Here is a 26,004-nt window from a genome sequence, read left to right on the forward strand (position 1 = left end):
TTCTATTTTATAACTCTCAACCTCCTTTCATTCAGTTTCATAAAGGTAGAATACTTTTACTTTTGCACCATTCAAGTTCATTTATATGTAGTGAAGCTGGGATACGTTTTTTTATTGTTAACATTCCCCCCAGTTTTCTCCAGCTTTAGCTAGTATTAGTTGTCTTGTCAATATCTCTTAAATCTAATCAGATTTTTGGGCCAAATTAGAAAGTGGATAGGGCTGATTTTTCATAGCATGACAAGCGTTTAAAACACTGCTGCAGCCCTATGACAAGAACTCTTCGGGCAACTGTATGAATGAAGGCATAATCAGTCCCTGCCTTTCAGCAGCTGATGCGCAAGCACTACAGACAGTGGCTATGTGGGAATGCCCACAGCCCTCCCACGCCTGTCAGTCTCGTCACTGCTGGGTGCACATGCTCAGAACCTGAGTTTCCTTGCTGCTAGGGACACCTGGTGCCTTATCTTCCTCAGCTCAACCTGGAGTCTGTTTGGCAAATGCAGAAAAAATGTCCCCATTCCCTCTCTTGGGTCTCCTTGGTAAATGTCCACTGTGATCCTGGTCCCAGGGCGCAGAACTTGTAATGTGTTTTCAGGACCCTGAGTGAGGCAGCAAGGCTCTGGTGCCTGACCCACTGGTACAGAGCTGGGAGGGCCTGGAGGGAGTAGAAGCATGCATGGGAACCTGGGAAAGACCCTGGTGAGTGGGGGCCAGCACCGTTTGGCATCTGAGAACTGACTCTGAGTGAGAATGTGGGTCCAGGCACCGCCAGGTCTTCTGTTTTATCAAGAGAAACCCAAATCTGCTAACCTGGAAAGAGGTTGTGAAGGGCAAAGAAAACCTGTCTGGGGCCGCACTGTGCCTGCCCAGTGGTGACTGAGGTCTGGCGGCCTTCTGCATTGCATGCTGAGCAGGGCCTGCACTGGCAGCACAGCTGCTGTGTGAAAACTCATCAGGAGTTTCAAAGAGTCAGCCACTCAGTGAACTTCTGGAAGACAGCCCTACGGTGATGACCACAGACATCTGTACAGTAACTGACACTCTCTGCGTCCACTACCCCCTGGACCTCTGTAACAATTCAGTAAGATTCTAGAAACCATAGTTCTTGGACAATAGCACAGGGATGTCACAGGCACAGCCAGCCTTGTATCAGGTCTCTGCTTCCTGCCACACCTGGCTGCTGGGAGAGTACCTTAGACTTCACTGCAGAGCAATCCGGAAATCCTTACATCTGACTTGTGTGGGGGACTTCATTAATGACTCGTAATGAATGTTAGGAGATGAATTTTATGCAGACTCATAAATCTTTTAGTCAAGAATTATTAATTCAATTTCATGAAGAGTAAAATATATTGTCTACAACCATACCTTTAACTGCTGACTCAAAAAACCAGTTTAATTATCTAAATAGTTATCCTTTAGTAATAATGTGATTTAAAAGCCCAATTTAAAATTTCAGTGTGTCTCAGAACCACCCATTGTTCTGAGATGCAAAAAATTTAAAAATGGTTAACATCCTCCTCTTTTCTTCTATTCTGCAAAGTTAAACTTACCTCAAGTAAGCATTCCTTGTTCTTAGCATTCATTTTCTCATTTGTGTCCTTGCTTTCTTTTTTTCCTTTGTTATCCAAGTAAAAATTCTAAATAAAATATTAAAAGATTGATCAGTTAGTCTTCATCACCATGCTGGCCTGCCGGGAAGTCACCACCTTGCCGGAGAGAGAAGATGTGCCTGTGGGAACAGCTGGGAACCACTGTGCGTGCTCTCCGTCAACCAAGTGCCTAACCAGAGCATCCTGAGTGCTGCCTACTGCACGACCGGGCAGAAGTAACACTGTTTCCTCCCGGAGTGCACCATCAACAAGGAAACAAATGTCAGACCAAAAACACTAGCAAAGAGGACATGGCGTCATTTGACTATTGAATTCCATGGCCTAGAACATGAGGCAAATGCTGTAAGCTGGGACGGCCTACTGCCCTGGGAAGAGCTGGGGGCTGCGGTGAAGCTGGAGCCCGTGTCTCAGGGCCAGGAGGGGACCCGCTCCGGCTGGAGGACGCCATGCAGGAGTCCACAGCCTGTGGACTAGAGGTTCTGCTTATCAAGAGAAGCTTGAAGTCTGGATTTTCATCAATGTTGGCAAATAATTTTAAATATAACAAACTGTGGGTCAATCATAACACAGAGTATGAGGCTTGGCAACTCTTAAGGACAGACAGAAGCAGAAAGAGCATTTCCCAAGAGGGACCCAGCCTAACCAACCAGGCAGGAAAGGCCAAGGTTACTAGGCCCTCAAAGACAGGCATGTGCTCGCTAAGCAGAGTTTGTATAAATCTGTGTATCATATTTCATTAATTCTGAATATCAATGAGGTGGCTGAAATGAAATGTTACATGCAAACATTTTTTTAAAAGTTGTGAGCGTCTAAGGGTTAAATTTTACATAACTTTCACAACTGCAGTATCAATGTTCAGAGTGCTTATTATGTCATAGTTGAGGATTTTTAAGTGAAAATGTAGGGCTTTGTAAAATAATGCATGAAAAAATGTGAGAAAACTGGAACACATATCTCTGGAGCACAGTGAAGAAATTAAGGACCCTTGTGAGTATCGACACAAATGTTTATTTGCACCATTGGAGGGTTTTCCCGTGTGGGATCCCCAGATCACACTGATGCTCCGTAAAATTCATGGTACTGAGCTCCCAACATACTGAACTGAAATCTCTGGGTCAGGGCTTGGAATCTTGCATTCCAACATTCTTTCTGGATGATTTTTATTCATATTGAAGTTTGAGAACATGTATATTGGATGGAGAGTTAGGAAGCAAACTGTGGGCAAACAAAATTTGCAGAATTAAGATATCTCCTAAAAATAGGATATATAAATATGGTGACTTGTTAACTTAAACAGAGGGAAAAAGTCAAGTACAATTCCTTTGACAATTCTTATTGAATTATTTTTTAATGTGTGTTTAAGACTTTTAACTTTTACTTGTTATTTGGAAAGATAGTATATTGTGAATTAATATAGGGTGATTTCAGATAGGGTCATTTCATATAGGGTTCAGATACTTTTTTTCCCTTTGTTCTCATCCACAGACATTTTTCCATTGTTTTTAGAGAAGGGTGGGGAAAGGAGAGAGGAAGGGAGTGAGCAAAACATTGATGTGAGAGAGAAGCATTGATTGGTTTCCTCCCGTAAGCGTCCAGACTGGGGACCCTATGCACCCAGATCCAGGATTAAACTCACAACTTAGGTATGTGCCCTGACCGGGAATCAAACCTGCAACCTTTTGGTTATGGGATGACCCTCCAACCAACTGTTTGTGGCTGGGACTCAGAAACTATTTTAATTTTGCATGTTTGGCTTGAAGACTGTGACTAGCCATAATAGATGACATGTGATGCCTGCCAGGACTCGACTCTAAGGCCTTACAGGTACACTTTCATTTCATCCATTCAAGAACCCCACAACACAGGTATAATTGCTATTTCATAGATCAGGACACAGAAGGATTAAGCAATTTACCCAAGGCCAGTCAGTGCCAGAGCTTTGAGGTTTTCATAATTCTCCTCTGCTCTAAATCCCACAGGAGAGAACCTAGCACTACAGTGTGCATGTACTTAATGCCACTGAGCACACTTAACAATGATTAAAATGGTAAATGCTATGTTATGTGTATTTTGCCACAGTAAAAAAAATGAGATGACCTAGTCCTAAGAGAGAGTGTAGAGGGGGCTTCTAGCAAACACAGTTTGCTGGGGAATCTGGAAAAGTGGATCACGATGAGTGGAGAGATGAAAAGAGGACACCAGGAAGACTCCGAGGCACGCGCTTTTCATCCTCATCTGGGGAAAGGACAGTATGAGTCACTCTCTGCAGGGGCAGGTGAGGGTCTTTCCCAGTTGTGAAGGGCCCCATTTTATGAGTCAGGGTCTGCAGCCACGCCTTTCTCTGAGACCCCTCTCTTTTTGAGCTTCTGAATAACTTCTTTCCCCTCCAGAGTGACGGTGCTACACTGTGTGTTTGTTCCAGTGAAAATGCAGGAACACAAAGTAAATCTGAGCTGAGAGGACCGATTGCCCTTGGGCCAGAACTCTCGCCTGTCATGTGGTCAGGCAGCTCACTGTGAGCTGCTCTGCAGCGAGCAGCAGAACTCAGAAGTTAATTTATCTGCAGCAAAAGAAACTGTGGGCAATCTGAGTTGAATAACAAGAGAATCTTAAAATGGGAAATGAGAGTTTCAGTCACAGCTTGATCCCTTTTCTTATAGCTTCTGAAAATGCAAGACTTGGGATAGCTGGGTAGGAAAAAAACAGCAAATACACTCCTTATTTAAATACCACCTTCTTGGAATAAAGAGTTAATCAAACCAATAGTTACCAGTCCAAGAATAAATATTTGTGAGTATCTTTTACATGTAAAACACCTCTGTTCTTAAGAAGCTTTCTATTATATTGAGAAGATAAACATTTAAATAGACAGTAGGTAGATGTACGAATGACTATATACTGGGTGGGGAAAAAGTAGGTTTACAGTTGTGAGTATGCAAAACAGTTTACTCCTGGGTTATTTATTATTGTATTATTTATTATTATTAACCTACTTTTGCCCACCTCTGTACGTATTTATAGATGGGGGAGCTATAGGAGGTACTCCATACATTTAAAATGAGTCAAGTTCTGCATGTTTTCAGAGATGAAGAAATCACTGTGGGCCAAGATGGTCAAGAAAGACTTCACAGAGGAGGTCAAATCTGAACTAGATCTTGAAAGATGTTCAACATTCAGATAGGAAAAAGGGAATAAGGAGAGCATTTGAGGCAGGAAGGAAAGCATGTACAAAGGCCTGGAAGTGGTTAAACATTGGGCATCTTTGGACCACCAGCAAAGAGCTGGCCTGGCTAGAGCTGGCGGTTAACACAGCACACCCGACGAAGACCAGATCACCACCCCCGATTCTTCTCTTCTTCCCTGAGACAGACTGCACCTGCTGCCTGTGTTCAGGTGACATGCAGTCTCCCCCCTAGAATGGGAAGTGTGTATTTCCCTGTCCCACTCATGCTGGGTTTGGCCCCATGGCTTGCTGTGGCAGTAGCATGAGGGTGGTGGTGGTGTGGGGGGACGGTGCGTATAGGGCGCTGTGAGCATCAACTGTGAGCAAGAATTTGAGAGGCAGCGGCATGTTTCCACTCAGTCTCCCGGCCTCTTGCCAGTCACTGTGAGAAGACTGTGTCACAAAAAGCTGCTGGGCTGAGGACAATAAGGGACGTGTGGAGCTGGAGCTACATGAATCTGACTCATAATCTGGAGCCAAGGACAGTTGACCTGTGGACACAGGAGAGAGGAAAGGTCTGTTGCTATAAGCCACTGGGATCCCGAGATTGTTTTATGCAACAAACAGTCTAATCTACACACCCGCTCTAGCTGGTAAAAGGACCTATCCACCAAAGCCAAGGGCAAACAGACTTTCCTTTAAAACAGTAGCCATCCTGAGGACCCAAGATGTGATCACTACATGACTTTTCCTCCAGCTGGGCCTGGTCCTGGGAGGTAAAGATGAACCTGGGGGGAGAGGGAGGCTGGAAAGGAATGAAGGGAAGACAGCATGAGGAAAGGTCTCACACGAAGGTTGGCACCCTTCTACACCTGAGGGGAAGAATGAAGCTGTGTTTCTCATTTCTCTCTTGGCCCCTCACTCAAGCAGCCAACAGCAAACCACAACCACCACTGAATTTCAGTTAAGAAACAGACCCAACAAAGGAATGGAAATTGCCAAAAATATCAATAGTAATTATTGTTAGAGTGTGGGATTATGGATGATGTAAATTTCCTCTCTCATTTTCCAACGTTTTAAAACAATAAATTGATATTACTTTTGAAGCCAGAAAAATAAAAGATGTTATTAAAAGAAATACAAAGTGATACAATAAGCAGCCAACCTTATATTAGTCAACTTAACCAATACCTTCTCTGAAAAACAGATTCTTCTAGGTTTTAGCAAGAAGAATAGCTAACATGAATACTGAGTCCTTCTCCCACTCCATGCACAGTCTCTAGAACTCTTTTGGTTTCAGGCAACCTCACTGGCCTTTGCATAGGAGGACTACATGCAGCATAACTAGGAAAGCAAAACCCCTTAGGTTACAGGAGACCCCCATTTGAACACCTGGCCCTTAGGAGGAATGGACCACCTGTGACTACTATAGGCCGGGGAGAACTTTCCTAATGACACCCAGATTGAGAAATGAAGCTGCTTCTTGAATAACGTTGCTTTTTATTAGGATAGTTAGAGTCTACTGTCCCAACACACTTTACCCAACTGGGGCTGTGCCACCTGGGTAAGAGGGGCCCCTGTTTTGATCCCACACTTTAGAGGGTCCCTATTCTGGCCCTCAGCCAGCCACTCCCTCTTGTTGTGAACTTAAAACTGCTCTAAAATATAAAACTTATTTAAAAAACCCTTATTTATGTACTTTTTAAATGGATACCGGTGGGAATTAAATTGCCATTGGACTGTGGCTAGTTTTCATTGGCTAGCTTTTTAAAATGTCAAAATTTTATAATAAGCTGCATCCTGCCTTATTTGCATTTATCTAAACTTGTGTTGTTTGGAAGTGCAGAGTGAGGAGTTTCTTGGTTTGACGGACTAACACTGGACACCCAAAGGGATGTCCAACTCCCAAAGCAGCAGCCAATGATATATATCTGTGGAGAATGTCACACAGAAAGTGAAATAAAATCCAGGGATCCATCAGATGCAGAGAATGTGGATAAAGAATAATATATAAGAAAAGAACTAAAAGATTGGTGATTTAAAAAAAAATCTTCACTGGAGGATGTTTTCTTATTCCTTTTTAGAGAGAGGCAAGGGGAGAGAGAGAGAGAGAGATCGATGTGAGAGAGAAGCACCACCTGGATGCCTGGACTGTGTCTGGACTGGCGCTCGTACGCCCCAACCAGGGATTCTACCAGCCCGACTGCAGACCAAACCCACAGCCCAGGCATGTGCCCCAACTGGAAATTGAATGCACACAACCCTTTGGTTGTGGGACGATGCTCCAACCAACTGAGCCACACTGGCCAGGGCAGGGTTGGTGGTTTTCAATGCTCAATGAAACATGGAATCCGGAGGAATATCTTTGTTTGCATTTGGATATGCTGCTAATGTTGTATAGCTTTTGATTAGTATACTTATCTTTATGAATACAACTATATACACATGGTTTCATTTAAAAAAACATTGTATATAGGTATCCACTAATTTTTATATAAAGAAATTATTTTTTGCTCAATTAAAAAATTGTGTTGAAGAATTGTGTATGTCAACAGCAAACAGGCTACAGGTAGGCCAAGAGCACTGACCTTGGCATCATGAGTGGAGATGTCAAGGACAAAGTCAGAATCGGAGCTCTCAAGCACTCCAGGGACCTGTGTGTGCAGACCTATGAGAATATGTACCCTTGTTCCCTTAAGGGTACAGAGGATGTCATTTGCCATGTAAAGCGAGGTGACTGGTAGATAGCAGAGGGCTCTCCAAGAACAGTGGCCCGGGCCATGCCTTTGCACATACTTTTATACAGAGAGTAGAATAATAATTTGGCAGATGGCAGGAAATCCAATGAGCAGTATCTTTGACTACTGTTGGTGGCTTCAGAATGTTCCATCATATCATAGTCTTCTGCAGATACTGCTCACTCATCATCTCTACGTCCATAAATCATTTTTCTGCAAGAACAAAGCCCCGACCCTACAGAAAAATACATATCCACGGCACAGAGGCATACAGAGTGGGGCTGAGGGCCAACCTTAGACTCTGCCTGTTGACGGGTACTGACTGTAGAACAATCTTGCCCTGATCTAGGATGAGTGAAGAGGAAAGGTGAACATGTTTATGACAAAATCTTGCAGTACCTTACAGGAAATAGCATGTGAATGACTTTACAGACAACATAGCTATATAATTAATGAACTTTGGGATTCAGAAGAAAATTGTAGGACATTTTTATCTTCAGAAGATGGTGGTAGGGTAGATAGGAGAGAATTTCTGGAGGACGTTTCTCATGCTAACACAACCTGGAAAATGTCCACAGTCTGCCTCTCTCACCGTAAGGTCAACCTGCTGAAGTACTGTCCATGCAGAGTACTGATCAGAAGACAGAGTATTTAACCAAACATTGAAGACACAGAAATGCTTAAAATCAGTCTCTTCAAAAATACATCCTCTTCAATTTTGGTCTTCACATTTGATTGTAAATTAGGAGAATCTACTTACTTGGTTTTAAAAAATACACTATTATCCAGAAGAATTCATTAGGAAGATTTCTGCTTGACCCTACCATGCAGTAGCTTGCAGTTAGACCAATGCTCCACAAAAATAGCTTAAAAAGCTGGGTGAAAAAAATCTCTCTGAAGGCTTTGGAGAGCTGCAGAGGCAACCATGACTCAAAGGGCCAAGGTCCAAGAGAGAAGTCTAAATCTTCTTGGAGCCCTGTTTTCCCTCAGGGCATCTGTAGGTTCTTCATTGGCAACTGGAAAATTCAACTTAAAATCATAGGAGATACCACTACATACCCACAAAGAACAGCCAAAAATAAAAACCAAATCAACCCAAACCTGACAACAACAAGGGCTGACCAGCATCTGGAGCACCAGGAATTCTCATACAATGCTAGTGGGAGGGCAAGTCACAGGGTCACTTTGGAAAACAGCTTGGCACAATTTCCTAAAGCTACATGTATGTGTAAGCTGTGATTTGGCAATTGTACTTGTAGGTCTACATGCAAGACAAAGTCTGCATATGTTCATCAAAGACATGTGCAAGAATGTTCCCAATAGCATTATTTGTTAAATCCCCAAACTGGAAACAAATCAAGTGTCCATCAATAATACAATGAATAAACATATTTCGGTAGTCACACGGTGGAATAATAAACTGCAGGGAAAAAGAATAAATTCCTACTACATGCAACAACACAAATGAAAGTTGGATAAAAAAAAGCTAAACACAAAAGACACTATGATATGATTCCATTTTATATAAAGTTTAAAAAGAGGGTAAAAGGTGACAGAGGTCAGAATGGTGATTACCTTTGTAATGGGGCTAATGTCTGGGAAGGGGAGGGAGGCTGCAGGAGCAGCGTTAATGCTCTACATCTGATGTGAGTGGGAACTGAGTGGGTGCGCTTAGTTGGTACAAATTCACAGGCATAGTTATGTTTTGTGCACTAATTCAGTAGATACTGCAGCAGAGTGCAGGTGTCCACTAATACCTGTTCTCCTCTTCCTCTTCTCATTTAATAGTAACATAGTCACATTACACAACTCCTGGGCACTATCCTCACAGACTTGGTGTGGAGGAGCTGTGCAAGTGGCAGCTCTGAAAGTAGCTTCCCATTTTAGTGGTGCGTGTCATTGTTCAGATAGAGGCCACGTTTCTCAGTTTTTCTTGTAGCTCAAGACCAACATGCGACTAAGTTCTGGTCAATGGCATATGAGAAAAGTGAAAGGGCCATTTGCAGGTCTTTCCAGTAGGAAGTCTGGTTGTGCCCTCCCCTCCTACGCACTGGGGAGTGGCCAGGTGGAAAGCTGCCTTGGACCCACAGACCAAAGCCACTTCTTGAGGATGACAGAACCATCCTACTAGATCTTCCAGTCTGGACTGGTATGTGAGAAAGAAATGAGCTTCTAGCTTAGATGGCTCCCTAACGAATTTAGGCTTTAAAGCACAGGACTGAAGGTAGTTGTGGTTTGAAAACTTCGTACCTTTATTTTTCGATATTTGCCACAAACAACAGTGTTTATTGCTCTGTTGTAAGTCTGCCACCATAGAACCCAGAGAAGACTCTAGAGAAAAGCACAGTGTAAGGAAAAGTTCATTTTCTCCTGAGGAAGCTGCTCTAGAGTCTCCTTTAATTCCGACTCTAGTAAATGAGACCTGGTTTTTTAGCTTATAAAATATAAAGGTGTCTGGATGTCCCCAAGGCTCTCCTCTGTGTCTGACATTCTTTGACTTTCCTAAAAAGACTTCACCTTCATGTATCACAGTTGGCTGGAGGCCACAGTGGGAAGGCCTGTATATTCTGTGACATCCTTGGACACATAACTTGAAGGAAGTTTTCAAATATGGAGAACAATGCTTTTTTGTTATGTGGACTGTACAATAAAGCACAGGAAGTTGTACCTTTTCCAGGAGCTCTTTTTGTGGTCTCAGCATCAATAAGCACCAAATATGAACAGCAAAGAACATAAAAGTATGAAGCGCTAATGACTCAGAGTGCACCAAGGGACACCGGGTTAATGGAGCCAAAGAGAAATATGGACCCAAAAGAAGGATTAGTCAAGAGATTGATATGTTTTGGGTTCTGAATCAAAAGAAACAAAATGGGTTCTTTCCTTTCTGGATGTTTCAGAGGGCTCTTAGCTGATATGTGGCCTAAGCGCTGAGTGTGTGTTTCTTTGAAAGGAAGACACTTGTGATATTTCATGAGCTCGTGAATGATGTGGCCAGTCCACAGGTGACATTAAAAAAAATCCTCCATACTGGAGACTTCCGGCAAGATGGAGGAATAGGAGGAGGCACCGTACCTCCTCGTACAACCAAGATTAGAAAACCAATAATTTACAACAATAATTTACTATCAGAATAACACCCAGATCCGGCAGAGGATTTATCTGAATGGAAGTCGGGCAGCCAAGAAGTTGAAGTAGATGCGTTCATCCGGACTGGTAGGAGAAGACCAGCCGGGCGGGCGCGGGGCTGGCTCGGGTCGGCGGCGCGCGGAGGTCGGGGAAAGTTTGGCGCAAAATCGGCGCAAAAGCCATCCGGGGGTGCAAGAAGGCAGCGGTGATCCCTGAGTACGCAAGCTGCGGCTGGCAGACCCAGAGGGGTAGCGATTGTGGGCCAGGGCAGAACTCGCGCCCAGAAACCCAGACAAGGGTCTGAGTCCAGGGGAACGGAACTACCGCCATTGTTTTCTCCCGTCCCGCTCCCGCTCCCGCCCCACCCCCACATATAATGTCACATTCTAGCAACTGGGGTGCCCAGCCCCAGTGAGCACCTAAGGCTCCGCCCCCCCACTGTAACAAGAGCAACCAGACCGGGAAAAAAAAAGGAGAGACAGGGGAAAAAAAAAAAATGTTTTCAACAGAGCAGATCAGTCCCCCAGGACTCATCCTTTTGAGCGACCAAGAATTAGCCAATCTATCAGATGCGCAGTTCAAAACACTGGTGATCAGAAAGCTCATGGAACTGGTTGATTTTGGACGAAATTTAGATGAAAGAATGCAGATTACCATAAAACAGATGCATGAAGACACGCGGAGGAGAACCAATAGTGAAAGGAAGGAATATGAGTCTCAAAACAATATAGTGGACCAGAAGGAAGATAGAATCAACCAAGCAGGAAAGCGTGATGAAATAAGAATTCAAAAAATTGAGGAAAAGATTAAGAGCATCCAAGACACCTTTAAACGTTCCAATATCCGAATTATAGGGGTACCAGAATCGGAAGGGGAAAAGCAACAGATTGAGCACGTATTTGAACAAATAATAAAGGAGAACTTCCCCAATCTGGCAAAGGGAACAGTCTTCCAAGAAATCCAAGAAGCTCAGAGAGCCCCAAAGAAGTTGGACCCAAGAAGAAACACACCAAGGCACATCATAATTACATTAGCCAAGGTAAAAACGAAGGAGAGAATCCTAGAAGCAGCAAGAGGTAAGGGGACAGTCACCTACAAAGGAGTTCCCATCAGACTGTCAGCTGATTTCTCCAAAGAGACCTTACAGGCAAGAAGGGGCTGGAAAGAAATATTCTAAGTCATGAAAGACAAGGACCTACATCCCAGATTGCTCTATCCAGCAAAGCTCTCATTTAGAATGGAAGGGCAGATAAAGTGCTTCTCAGATAAGGTCAAGTTAAAGGAGTTCATCATCACCAAGCCCTTATTTTATGAAATGCTAAAGGGACTTATCTAAGAAAAGAAGATAAAGAAAAGACATGTATAGTAAAAGGACAGCAAACTCACAAATATTAACAACCACACCTAAAGCAAAACCAAAAGAAACTAAACAATTAGAACAGGAACAGAACCACAGAAATGGAGGGCACATGGAGGGTTAGCAGCAGGGGGTTGGGAGGAGGAGAGAAGGAGAAAAGGTATAGAGAATAAGTAGCATAGAATGTAGGTTGAAAATAGATAGGGGGAGGGCAAGAATAGTACGGGAAATGTAGAAACTAAAGAACTCATAAGTATGACACATGGACATGAACTAAAGGGGGGGAACGTGGGTGGGAGAGGGGGTACAGGGTGGAGGGGAGAGAAGGGGGGAAATGGGACAACTGTAATAGCATAATTAATAAAATATATTTAAAAAAAATCCTCCATACTTTATATGGCTTAACAGTATCTAAGTTATCTCACCTGGGGGTTTTTAAATACAGCATACTTTTCCTCTTTCTTCAAAAATACCACTTTGTTTTCTGTGTCTCTTGTCCAGTCTGATAAGACCTCCACAACATTTTCATGGTCTTCAAAAAACCTTTCTGATGAAACAAGAAAAACAAGCCACTTTGAGTTAAGCGCAATGCCTTATACTTCATGTAGGTTTTCAGAACCTCCTAATTCTCACACGCTGTCACATTGTAACATTCCCGTTACATTTATTCTTCAGGGTCAGATCTTCAACTTATTATTATTTTTTAAAATAATTTTATTTATTTATTTATTTTAGATTTTAATTTATTTATTTACTTTTAGGCAGGGAAGGGAGGGAGAAAGAGAGAGAGAGAGAGAGAAACATCAATGTGCGGTTGCTGGGGGTCATGGCCTGCAACCCAGGCATGTACCCTGACTGGGAATTGAACCTGGGACACTTTGGTTCGCTGCCCCCACTCAATCCACTGAGCTATGCCAGCCAGGGCTTCCAACTTATTTTCCATAAAAAACATGGCAGAGGGACCTACACCACAGTGATAATGATCAACTGTGGCATTTTTTTCATATTGGCATTTTTGATTGAAAGTAGTTCCGGGTAAAGGTAAACACCTTATCTGTATGGAAGGTAATTAGGCAATAATTGGTTTAAACAACTACGAATGAAATTGTGATAAGCACTCTAAAACATCACTCCTTAAACTCTAATAACAATACATGAATATTGGAACCAAAGCTAAACATAAAGGAAGGCTTTGATGTTTCTGCTAGACTCAGAGTTGAAGAAAACTTCAAGAGTTTCTTTCAGTATAAGCCATTTCCTCCAAAAAAAAATTTCACCAAAACTTCTGAAACAGGCAATTCTATATTCCACCAAGCTCTCCTGGGAGACAATTGTTCTGTGAGTGGTATTAAGGATGAGAAGTAATAGTATTTCTTCATTTTTAAAATTTTCTTTCTTTTTTTCTGGAACAATTTCTCTCAACAGTACTCTGCTCACTGGGGCAGAGCCTCTTGAGCTAGACAAAGTGTCAGACGTTGCGGGGGTGGGAGGGAGAAAGGGGAAATGGACACTGATGTGGGGCAGAGTTACATATAGTTTAAAAAAGCAAACTCTCAAGAGACATTAGCTGACAGATACCCAGGTCCTCCCACCATCTGCTCAGCTTACTAAGCATGCAGGAAGAAGTATCATCCTGTCACTTTCTTTCCCTGAGGAGCCACTAGAGAAGTGACAACAATAATGCTTGCATTCCCCAAGGTCTAGCCACCTGCTCTGATCTGAGTCTCTTCCCCACAAAGAGATGAAGAGGCAGAACTGAATCTGACAGAAGGGAAGTGATGTATGGGAAGTCTTGATGGCCTTGAACCAAACTCTTGTGAATAATAGACCAAAACCCATAATAAAGCAAACCCACAGGTTTTTGGAGTATAGCCAATAGCTGGGGATGGGACTTACCAATTTGTAGTTCTGGGTATATTTCATAAAGACACCAGTCTACATTGTAGTCACAGTGGGTTTTCTCAAAAAGGTTGTCTAGAACATCTCGGGCCAACTGCCGCTCATCCAGCATCAGCGACTTCGTGCTGTTATCATTCATGTGCACCTTGACAACCAGCTGAGGACAAAGCCACAGAGCAACCACTAAATTTCAGTGACTGAAGAAGGCCACCAAGATTTAAGATTTCAAAGTTGCTATTACTTCTGCTCATTTAGGTAAGACTGTGTCCCATCAACGAATTCAACACGAACTCACACTCTGAGCAATTGTTTAAGGTGCTAGGAATACAGAGGTGGAGAAGCCAACTTACGAAAAAGACAAACATACAATAAACAAAGCCCTTGCCCAGGCTTCAGAGGCTTTGCATTCTGGTGGGGAGGCTGAAGACAAACAGAACCAAAGAGGTGCCAACATCCTGTTTTCCTGACATCTGTCTGTTACTTACTCAGGTTCATCCTGGAGGCCAGAAGCACTTTGTGACTGAAAACCACACCTGTATCTTTGTAATAAATTTTTCTCTTTTGCTTAGCTGGAGTTAGGTTCCTTTTCATGCAACCCAAGAGATCTAAGACACAGTTAAGACTAAGTAGGTTAGCCTGTGATTCTTTGAAGGTAGGGAGTGCACAGCGACATGACGTCACCACAGAGCCTTGCTGGGAGCCAGGCTGCCTCATAGCAGAAGGCAGCTGAGATCAAAGGTGCATTACGTGAAATAAGGTAGACTGAGAAAGAAGCCATTATGGAAGAATGCAGGCAAAATTAGTGATCTGACTGACTTTTGGAACTGAGTTCACAGTCAGATTGGTAGTTATTCCAAATCTAGAGGGTTTGGTGGGAGCCGCATTTACTCATTTCCAATAAGCACACAGGATTTCTCTGGCTTTTTCTCAGACAACTCATAAAGTTATTTAAATTTCTGACCTTCAAGGGAGACCCTCATTCTGATGTAATACAACAAAATTAGATGATGAAGTAATGCAGCTAGGGTTTGGGTTTTCTTTGACATGTGTGTATTTGTAGCATATTTTTAATTACGGTAGCTTGTTATTTACAAGTGCTACAGGTTATAATGGTGGTGTATATCCAGTCTTCAAAAGCAACAGTGGAAATGTGCCTGCTAACCTGATCCTGCGTAATTAAGTGGGAGTTAGTCTAGGTAGCCCCCGTGGAAGTTAGGGTCTGTCTGTGAGTGCTGCCCATGGAGGAAGGAGGAGCTCTGGTCCTCCTTCCAGACAGCTTCCTGCCTGGGCTGACCGCAACTGCTCCACACGTAACCAGCAGAGATGTCCTGGAAACAAGGCCATTAACCAGACGCATCTGATACTCTTGCTTCAATTTCTACTCTGATTTGAAAAGAGAAGTGTAAAATGGCTAAGGACAAGTTCTGCCTCTTCTGTTTGCCCAGGCTCAGTCATGGTGATTTATGAATGAGATGTATCATTGTTTAAAACATGATCAGATGGACTGAGGAGAGAGGCCAAACAATGGGTAACATTTCTTCCTCCCCCAAAGTTTGGGTTAGATTCGGAGGAACTGGGAAACTGCCCCTCAGGTCCCACTTCCACTTAATCTGATCTTCAGAACTTGATGCTGTTAACAGAGAGAAGGCGGAGTTCCTGTGAATTGTTATGCAGAGTTGCTGACAGCAACCAAAGGTGTAGGTGGTGATAAAATCTGGGTTAGGCTCCAGCAAGGACCACAAGTTGAAGCTTCATGTAGTGCCTTGCCTTCTCTAGAGTCAAAATGTAGAAATCAGGGCAGTAAAAGTGCAGTGTCTGCTCCCGGGGCCAAATTCAGACTTTTCTGAGAACACTCTCTGGCCCTCCCACCCCCGCCGGGAAAAACTGCAGGGTAGTTGCTCTTTTTCCTGTTTGTTTTTTGATGTATTTAAAATGATAGGTCCAGTGTCTAAGATACATTCATCTGACCTGAGCATTGAGGACTGAGAGTTGCATGGAAAAACAAATATTCCTCCAACAGCGGTCTTTACCAGGGTTATTTTCTGTGGAAGGCATATCTGCTGCTCTCTGCTGAGAATTATTGCTATGAAGCAGCAATTTTCAACCTTTTTATCTCAGGGCACACGTAAACTAATTACTAAAATCTTGCAGCACACCAAAAATATATTTTTTTGCTGATCTGGCAAAAAAATATAGGTATAATTTTGATTCATTCACACCGGATGGCGACACACTGTTATGTTGGCTGTTGTCATCTTTCTATTTAACAGTCTAAGGGAAAAGAGATTAGTGCCCTGACTAAACAGTCAGGTACTGCGTGTTTTAAACATTCTCGCCATTCACTGGTTGAAAATAACTGCTATAAAGTAGCTCTAGGAAACTTGTCCTAGGAAACACTGCCAATATTGGGTTTTAGAAGAGCAACTCGTCATGATGGCAAAATTAATGATGTTTGACCACACTTCATTCTTACTTAGGAATTCTTAAGGAAATAAAACATGTTGGTTGTTTCTTTTGTTTTTATATAGAGAAAAAAACCCACATAATTTGACAACGATGAAAGGTTTTTTTTTTCTTGTAGAAATTGCAAACAGAATTTAATCCACATATAGTTATGAATGTCCAGAATTACAAAACTTAGAAAATAAGAAAATGAAGAGAAGGCTGGTGACTTTTAGTGAGAAGGAACCATATTTATTACTCTCACAGCTTCTATCACATTTGCAGGTTGATGGGGGTCTGTGTCAACACAGAACACGCTAATGCTAACTCGCTAACTTGCAGTCATGTGATTTAACAAGCTAAGCACTTGTCACATCCACACTGTGTGACACAGGGTAAAACGATTCAAGAATGAAAAAGCTCCCTTTTTCTAATCCATTACGGCAGCGATTTTCAACTGGTGTTCCACAAGAATGTTTAAAACATGGAGTACCTGACTATGTAGTCAGGCACACTGACCTCTTTTCCCTTAGACTGTTGAGTAAAAAAATGATAACAGCCAACACAGCAATAGCTGTCCTGTGTGGATGAATCAAAATTATACCTGTATATATTTTTTGTCAGACAGGCAATGTTGGGAACTGCCCTGCCTGGTATCAGAAGCTGTAACCCCCCCCCCCCCCCCTTTGGCTAAGGCTGAGGGAGTGGCCTTGGACCGTAAACCAGCAAGGAGACAAAAGCTTATCTCCCCGGCAGGAGTGCTGCTTCTGCTGCTTCATTCATAACTGAACCCCAAAGCTTGGTCAGTTAGCCAATGACAGGTAAGTTTCCCCAAGGGGGGAACGACCTAAGACAGGCACGATCACGTGGGAGACCCCCAAGAAAGGACTTTGGGGGCTACAGCAAAAGGGGGTGATGGACCCTCGCTCCTCGGCTATGATATAGCCTGAGTCCTCACCGTCTGGGAGAAAATCTCCTTATCCCTTGGCTGCCTTACTTCCTTTGCTTCACCTAAGCCTGAAACAATGATAGGGTGGTGCAGCTCTGTGCTGAAAAGGGCGGGTTCCTGGGTGATCAGGCCGAAGAAAGAATATGTAAGATCCTGTGAAATCTGCTTTGTTTAGAATGCTCTCAGTTGAACAATAAGGGCCCAAGGAAGAAGTAAGATTGTTCTTTAAAGTTTTACAGCTCTTTGGCCCTGACTCAAAATAGTCCCACAGACTTCCTCGTTATCTATTGTTTGATCCTTACTTCCTAGCAATGAGTAATGAGCTTTTACCTGAATTCTTATTTCAAACAAAACCAATAAAAAGCCTCTCCAGAGGGGGAACAGGCGCTCTCCCCACCAGGGAGGGTGGCCTTTCTGCTCCTACTTCCCCACAGGACTCGGTTGTCTCTGTGTATGTTTTTCTCCCGGGTTGAGGAGCCATCCACAGCATTCCGTGGTCACTGCCAGCAGGTGGTCGCTTCAAGGCAAAAAATACATTTTTTGGTGTGCTGCAAAATTTTAGTTATCAGTTTATGTGTACCACAAAGTTGAAAATTGCTGCATTAAGGAAAGATTTTATAGTTTTTATATGTATTGTTCTTTTGCAAGCTATTAAATACAATACCCTAGCTCTGAATCATTTGCAACATTTTTTTCTTCTATAATAAGATTTACAGATGGAATTGTTCTCCTGGAATACATAGCTTTCAAACAAACAAACAAACAAACAAACAAAATTAATGCCTGAATCTGATGGGGCTTCCAGTTCTCAAAGCTTTGTCCTACAAGATGCAGATACAATTCATGGTCCAGAAAGATCTCAACACCTACAGAACCCTGGGCGCAAAGTACTTCAGATGACTTGTTTTCCCTCCTGCAAAGGCACAGTGTAGATTATGTGTGAGTACATATTAGTCACTTTACTATTGTATGAGTTTGTCATTTATTTTCTTAATGTTCTGTGCCACACAAAGGCTTTTGTTTTAAGACAAACATTTAGAGCTCTGAAATCAGCACAAATATACAACCTGGCTTTTAAATTTTCCTTTCTCATTGTTTAGAGTGACTTTTCTGTTTTACATCTTCTTTGTTGAATCAGGGCAAGTCGTGATTAGTGTTTACTGTTACAATTCACCTCAGCTAGACTCTGGCCATGGTCCCTCCTTTCTCATACACAGCAGGAAACAGCTGCTCCCTCCTCCCTGTTTTAACCTCCAGCTGAAGCAAACACACTGAATATGTTAGTGGTTCTATGTTTTTCGTCTAAGAATTAACTTCTCTTTTCATTTCCCCTCTGAAAATATATCCAACGTAGCTCTCATTTTATAAACAACCAGAGATTCGCTTGGGCTTCTTCCTGCTTTATTTTCTTTTTGGCATTTACCTCCTCCATTAGAATTCACCTCTCCACAAGCAGGGACCTCCTCTGACTTGCTCACCTCTCTGTCTCCTTAGTACCTGTTCCAGGAGGTGGGGACGCATCAGTGAAGAAAACATAACCTCTCTGGCGGAGCTTCTATGGGGGTAAGGAGGAGATGTAGGTAGGCATAAATATGATAGAGAGAGGTAGATAGTGTATTGCAAGGAGACAAACACTGAGGGGAAAAAGAAAGTTGGGAAGGGCAGGAAGTTTTGGGGAGTGTGTGATGTCAGATAGGAAAGGCCTCACTGGGTAGGCCTAGAGCAGGGACAGAGAAGAGCCACTGGAGTCTGGGGGACAGCTTTCCAGGCAGCTAGGCCAGAGTGTACCTAGAATATTTCAGGTGCAGCTGTGAGACCAGATGGCTAGAAGGGGGCGAGTGAGGGAGAGAGTGGTGGGAGATAGAGGGCAGCCAGATCAGAGGGGAGCTTTAGGCCATTGTGAGTTTAGGCTTTCCTATGTGAGATGAGTGCCATTGGAGGCTTTTGAGCAGAAGAACAGGATGAGAGGATGGGAACTGGGGACACGGGGGAAGGCTGGTCTTAAAGTGACAGGAAAGACTGTGGACTCTGTCACAGGTGCAGGCAGGCTGTTGGTAAATGCAATGGGCAGCAACAGCATCAGGTGAGAGAATGCGGATGAGGAGAGAGGTGCTGGAGGCTTTAAGAGAGAACAAGGTAGAAATCGTGTCCTAGGTTAGTAGGCGAGTAGACTGGACTGGCAATGTTTAGGCAGCACTGAGGGCCCAGGCCGAGGAGGAGAGCACAATCGGACCAGGGTGTCACAGAGTAAGTACAAGGGGAAGAAGGGCCAGGTAGCCAAAGATACGGAATTTCAATTATTGATCATGGGATTTTTTTTAAAGATTTTATTTTTAGAGAATTGGGAAGGGAGGGAGAAAGAGAGGAAGAGAAACATAGATCTGTTGCCTCCTGTACTCCCCCAACTGGAGACCCGGCCCACAACCCAGCCACACCAGCCAGGGCATGATCACAGAATTTATTCACATTTAGAGACCAGGGAAGAATAATGGTAGGGAAGTTAATGCATGTTTGGCATGAATGGAATCAGGCTGATCTGGAAAGTCCTAGATGAACCTTGAAAGTCTGGATCCAGGGATAATCATGGAATATTTGTTGAATATCAGTCAACATGTACTGAACACCTTTATTCAAAGGACCATGAACATAAAGTGTAAGGTCTTATATAAAAAGAATGGTTCACCCAACTATAAACAAAAAGGCCTTAATGAGTTTCAGAGATAGTATATACTTCACAGGTTGAAATAAGACAAAGACTGTTTCATCTTTCTTTTAATTTATCAATTAACTATTATTAACTTTAATTAGCTATATGCTTCTACTAAAGTTAAATGCAGGTGTTTCTGTTATAATACAGCATATGTACTCTTGAAAAACCTATGTTCTACAAAAAAATGCACAAGAAAATTTCAGGCTTATTAGGAAAATACGTTGGGGCAGGTCTCTCAAACCTATGCAACTTGGGAACCAGAGTACTAGCCAATCAACATATGCTACATGAATAGATAGCTTGGACTTCCAGGGTAGGCAGTGAGGCTGGAGGCTGTCTCCAGGAATATGCTAAAGGCATGAAAGCAATCACGGAAATGGAAGCAAGGCCAATGGAAGCTGTGCTCTGACCCAATTAAGGCAGGCCCAGAGGGTGGCGCCACCTGCTGTTAGCTAACAGCTTAGCTGAATCAGAGAGGGCTCCCTGGCCATGAGGGAGCCCTGGGTATGGATACTTGAGAACTTCCACATTTATACTAACATAAGTCTCTTATTAATCAATTACAAATGAACTGATGACATAGAAGGACTACTTATCTAATTTATCTTTGTCCTTAAATTAAAAACATTGTAATTATTTGGAAAGCATCAACTGAAATTTTATTTTTGAATAATTAAATATAGCAAAATGTCATTGATTTAACTTCCCCATGCAAAAGCGATTCATATTTACCTTCTTGACCTTGGCTTCTTTCAGTTTTTCCAATGCCAGCTTAATTTTATCAGCCTTCGCCTGGGCTTCTTCTTCTTCCTGTAAAATGGCAGGGCGTTCAACACAGTCCATTAAGAACACCAGCCAGTAAATACCTGTGCCATCACTAGTGTCTTAGTTACTTTATGTTAGCAAGGGCTGTAACGCAGGGCACCAAATTTCACATGACTGATTTTCAGAATTCAGTGACCATAACAGAAACCTCCAGCCCAGGAATATAGGAGGCAGTCATCATCCTTTATATTTAGGAATAGCAACATAAATGATGAAATGATGAAATGATGACACTAACAGAACTTCACATATTTGATCCACAAAAATCTCTGCTTGGCTGAAAACTGGGCTCCAACTCAAGGGATTTACTGGAGGACCTCAAGGGGGTTGGGAACTTCCAGAAATTATGTGTGGGTTTTTAAATTTTAGATTTTATGTTATTTATTTTTAGATGGAGGGGAAGGGAGGGGGAAAGAGAGGGAAAGAAACATCAATGTGTGGTTGCCTGTCATATGCCTCCTACCTGGGACCTGGTCCACAACCCAGGCATGTGCCCTGACTGGGAATCCAACTGGTGACCCTTTGGCTTGCACTCAATCGACTGAGCCACACCAGCCAGGGTTATATGTTTGTTTGTTTGTTTTTACCATTTTAAGTGTACAGGTTCAGTGCATTAAATACATTCACATTGTTGTGAACCATCACCATCTCCAGCACTCTCTTCATATGAAGTACTTACAGTGGTTAAATTCATAGAGACAGAAAGTAGAATAGTAGTTGCCAGGGGCTTCAGGAAAGCAGGGAATAGGGAGTTATCATTTAATAGGTATAGAGTTTCAGTTTTGCAAGTTGACATTTTATGCATGACTTCAGATTGATATGCACTTTTCTGGGATTCCTCTTTTTCATTAGATTTCTAAAGGAGTCCTTATTTCCCCCAAAGTTAAGACTTAGGCTCAAACTTCAACATAAAATTCACCAAAAACACTGACAACCACATATGAGCAGGCAGAAAAGAGAATTAAACATTTTATAAGCCCTAAACCCTTTGATTTTTACACATTAACATTCTGAGAATAGGATTATTAAGGCTCCCCTACATATATTTATAATAATGAGGAAATGAGCTGTTCTGGTTGGGTTCTAATTCTTCTAATATCTTCTTGCACCAGTGGTTCTTAAATTCTTTTTTTGAGCTACGAACCCTTTTTAGGAATACATATATGTTTCAAGAGATGGAGCTCAGAAAGCTTCACACATGTCTTTAACTTTGCATGTACTTCCAGGGAATCATGGCTGCCTTGACATCTTTGTGAACCCTCTAGTAAGGGCCTCTGCTTGTTAGGGTGGCTATTACCAAAAGGACTGGAGATAACAAGTGCTGGAGAGGATGTGGAGAAAAAGGGGACCCTTGTGCACTGTTGGTGGGAAGGTGAATTACTGCAGCCACTATAAAAACAGTATAGAGGTTCCTAAAAAAGCTAAAAATAGAACTACCACATGATCCAGCTATTTCACTTCTGGATATATATCCAAAGGAAATAAAATGACTATTCTGAAGTGATCTGCACTTTCATGTTCATTGCAGCATTAGTCACAAGAGTCAAAAACTTGGGAACAACCTAAGTGTTCACTGATGGCTGAATGAATAAAGAAAACATGTATATATTTATAAAAATAAGTGTATATACATACACACACAAAATAGAATATTATTCAGCCATAAGGAAGATGAAACTCCTGCTACTTATGACCATATGGATGAACTCTGAGGGCATTATGTAAAGTGAAATAAACCACACAGAGGAAGGCAAATACTGTATGGTCTCCCTTATATGTGGAATCTAAAAAGCTGAACTCATAGACAGAGAGTAGCATGGTGGTTGCCAAGGAGGAGGCGATGAAGGAGACAGGGAGATGCTGGTCAAAGGGCACCAACTTCTACTTATAAGGTAGATGAGTTTGGGGGCTCTGATGTCCAGCATAGTGGCTGTAGTAAAATATACTGTATTACATACTTGAAAGTTGCTAAAAGAGTAGATGGAAATATTCTCATTATATATACTCAAAAAAGGTGATGATGTGGAGTGATGGAAGTGTTAACTAACCTCATTGTAGTAATCATTTCACAATGCATGTGTGTAACAATCATCACATTGTATACCTTAATCTTACAGATGTCACTCATAAATAAAAGGAAAAAAGGAGCCTCTGCCCTATATGGGTCACTGATTTTTCAGTGATTTCCTAGAATAAATACACAATAGGGCAATGAATATGATTTTAATATTTGTTCATTCAAAAGGCACTGCAGGAACTTCCAGGGTCCCTAGGACCATATTTATGAAACACCAACCATCGTTACTCAGCTCAACAAATATGGAGGCCACCATAAATGGAGTGAAATTCTCACACTAAAATATTCATAAAGTGGCTCACTCTAAGAACAAATCTTAAAAGTTCTTTTTTTTTTTTTTACTTTTATGAGAGACATGCTGTAAGTCAATGTCCCAAATAATGACCATATCAACTTTCTAGTTGTTTTCCCAGTGTGTGCAAATGTATTACTATCAAGCTCTGGTTACCTGCCTACCCTATAGCACTTCCCCACTGACAACATTACAAGTGATTCGTAGATATATCTTTGTCCTGCTGAACAGGGCTGCCCAGTTCAGCAAAATTCCATGTAGTTCATTTCAGAAACATGTAAGAAATGCCTTCTATTCTTCATGTGCTCGGCTTGCATCAAGGACTCAGAAATGTATAAATCAGTTCTATAGTTCATACCATGTTAATAACCATTACCCTCCAAAGTTGACTATTATCAGGAAGTGCTGCGTATAAATATAGATTTTAGCCAGACTATAGTGATTCCTGATTATGGACTTAATAGGTTCTTTATACACACCTATCACTCTTTTGTTTTAATATATAATCTTCGTTATATTTTTTTCCATTACTATTTAGTCCCCTTATACCTTCCTCCCCTCAGCAATCACCACCCTGTCTTATTTTTGGAGGACTCTGCCTTTGTAATGAACATACTTTGTATCCTTGTTTCTTAGCATCTCAGAGCTTTCAGAGTACAAACTTATGAACATAACTCTCACTCTGAAGAAAGCTGAAGATGATGGGTAGAGAGGTCAAGAGTCCTGCCATCTCTGGCCCCACACACATACCTGAGAGAGAGGTTCAGGAGGTGGCGGCGGCGGAGGAAGGTCTAACAGGGGATCCTCTGGTGGAGGTGGTAAAACATCCTCATACTGGCTCACATGAATTGCAGCGACGTTTGCTCCATAACTGAGGGAGGCTGCGCCACTGGAATCTGGTATGTCCAGAGATGCTGAATGCTGTTGGTTCTGAGAAGACTCTTTCTGTGCCTGGATGGTCCTCTGCTCTGCTTCACTTATATCTGCTACCAGCTCTGCCATGAGAGCATCTAAATCTTGGTCTTCCAGTGCATTTAAGGACTCTGGTAGAGAAAAATCACATTAATAATCAAAACAAAGATTTGTGCCTGGAAAAACTGATAAAAAGGTCACTTTAAGAGTAATTTGAGTACTGGTTGCCATGGGGATGGGGAAATAGGGAGAGGCTGGTGAAGGGGTACAAACTTTCAGTTATAAAGCGAGTGAGGTTTGAGGATCTAATGGTGGCTATGGGTGATAACACTGTATGATAAAACTGAAATCTGTGAGCAAAGTAGGACTTAACTCTTCTTATAAAAATTATAGAAAAGAATACATATGTGAGTGTGGAGAGGCAAATCTTCATTGCTCATATGTGCAAGTATAGGCTATCTATTAATGTCATAATTTTACAAAAGTGTATTGCTTTTCTCAAACTTCATGAATGTTACCCTTGCGAAAGTGGCTCATAGTTTGCTTTCTTTCATTTAATGTTATGACGGAAATGGCAGATAATGATAATATATTTATATGGCAAGTAATAGAAAAGAGGATGGGAAAAAAGAAAATTGAAAGATGTGTATTATAATTTATTGAGATACTGGCATTGGCACCTAAGCATTTATTGAAAAATTACTGGAAAAACAGAAACAAAGAAACCCAGTGAGTGTCAGGAATAAAACTTGGAACTCTGGATTTCTAGAACTGCATTTCTCTATTATTTTGCTTTCCATTCTTTTGGTAAGGACTACCAATCTTTGGAAAATCTTTTTCAAGTGTTGCAATGACTTCTCATTCATTTGGAAGGGGTTACTTCAAGATTCGTTGTAATTTGAATAGCACATGGGTTAAAGATTGTCTTTGCATTAAATAAGAAGAGAGGATTTTTTAGAAAAATTCTCATTCAAGGAGAGGAAGGGGGAGAGAGCGAGACAGACAGACAGACAGACAGACAGACATTGATGTGAGAGAAAAACATCAATCAGTTGCCTCCCATTTGCACCCCAATTGGGGATCAAACCTGCAACCTAGGTATGTGCTCTGACTTGGAATTGAACCTGCAACCTTTCGGTGTGTGGGACAACATTCCAACAAACTAAGCCGCCAGGCCAGGGCAAGAAGAGAGATTTTTGTTAATAAAATAACATGATGATCTCAGGGAGAATAAATAATGTCAAATAGAGCAATATATTATATTATATATTAGTTATACACAGAAATTAAAATATATTATATTTGGAACATCCATTCATATATTATTAATCATTATGAAATGAACAGTTCAACATTATCCTTGAAGAAATATTTGTTTATTAATATTTTCTTAGTCTACTGTACTCTATTACTCTAAAAGCCCAGAAATAAGAAATTCCCTTTACTTCTTAAAAAACACAAGATGGTTTTGAAACTTTACACAAATACAAGATAGTGTTCCTTTTCATTACAAGCAACATTATCTTCTTGCACTCTCAATTCAATCCAGACACAAAAAATGCAATCTTAAATCCAGAGCTATAAAAATTATACTTATCATAATGTCTAGGTTCCTTACATTTTGTTTTCAAATTGTAGTTTCACACTGATTTTAGTCATTATCATGATTTCAAATTACTTTAGGAAAGAAATTATGATACTTACCATTTAAATCCTTAAAACCCACACTGTAGTTAAATTCAGCTCTGGGAGGTTTGGGGTCTGAAGGAGGAAGTGTGTCGACTCCTAAACTCTGTGGAAACAGATTCCCACCCCCCACAGTTAATCACGACACCAACACTTCTGCAGTAATTTAACCATTAAGTCAAAAGTCATTTACTGTTTACATAGTTTTCCTC

General features: G+C 41.8%; 1 protein-coding gene across 1 annotated transcript in view; it reads right to left on the bottom strand.

Annotated features, from left to right (window-relative positions):
- The window catches only part of LOC114492907 (amyloid beta precursor protein binding family B member 1 interacting protein), a 97,285-nt gene that overhangs the window by 26,202 nt on the left and 45,079 nt on the right, over positions 1-26,004 (bottom strand). Inside the window, exons 3-8 of the mRNA XM_028507526.2 lie at positions 25,811-25,898; positions 23,945-24,237; positions 20,733-20,810; positions 13,897-14,056; positions 12,426-12,547; positions 1,557-1,643 (exon numbers count right to left, since the gene is read on the bottom strand). Coding sequence (XP_028363327.1) covers positions 1,557-1,643; positions 12,426-12,547; positions 13,897-14,056; positions 20,733-20,810; positions 23,945-24,237; positions 25,811-25,898 — 828 coding nt within the window. The remainder of the gene's footprint in view (positions 1-1,556; positions 1,644-12,425; positions 12,548-13,896; positions 14,057-20,732; positions 20,811-23,944; positions 24,238-25,810; positions 25,899-26,004) is intronic.

The sequence above is a fragment of the Phyllostomus discolor genome, chromosome 1, assembly GCF_004126475.2.
Source record: "Phyllostomus discolor isolate MPI-MPIP mPhyDis1 chromosome 1, mPhyDis1.pri.v3, whole genome shotgun sequence".
Taxonomy (NCBI): Eukaryota; Metazoa; Chordata; class Mammalia; order Chiroptera; family Phyllostomidae; genus Phyllostomus; species Phyllostomus discolor.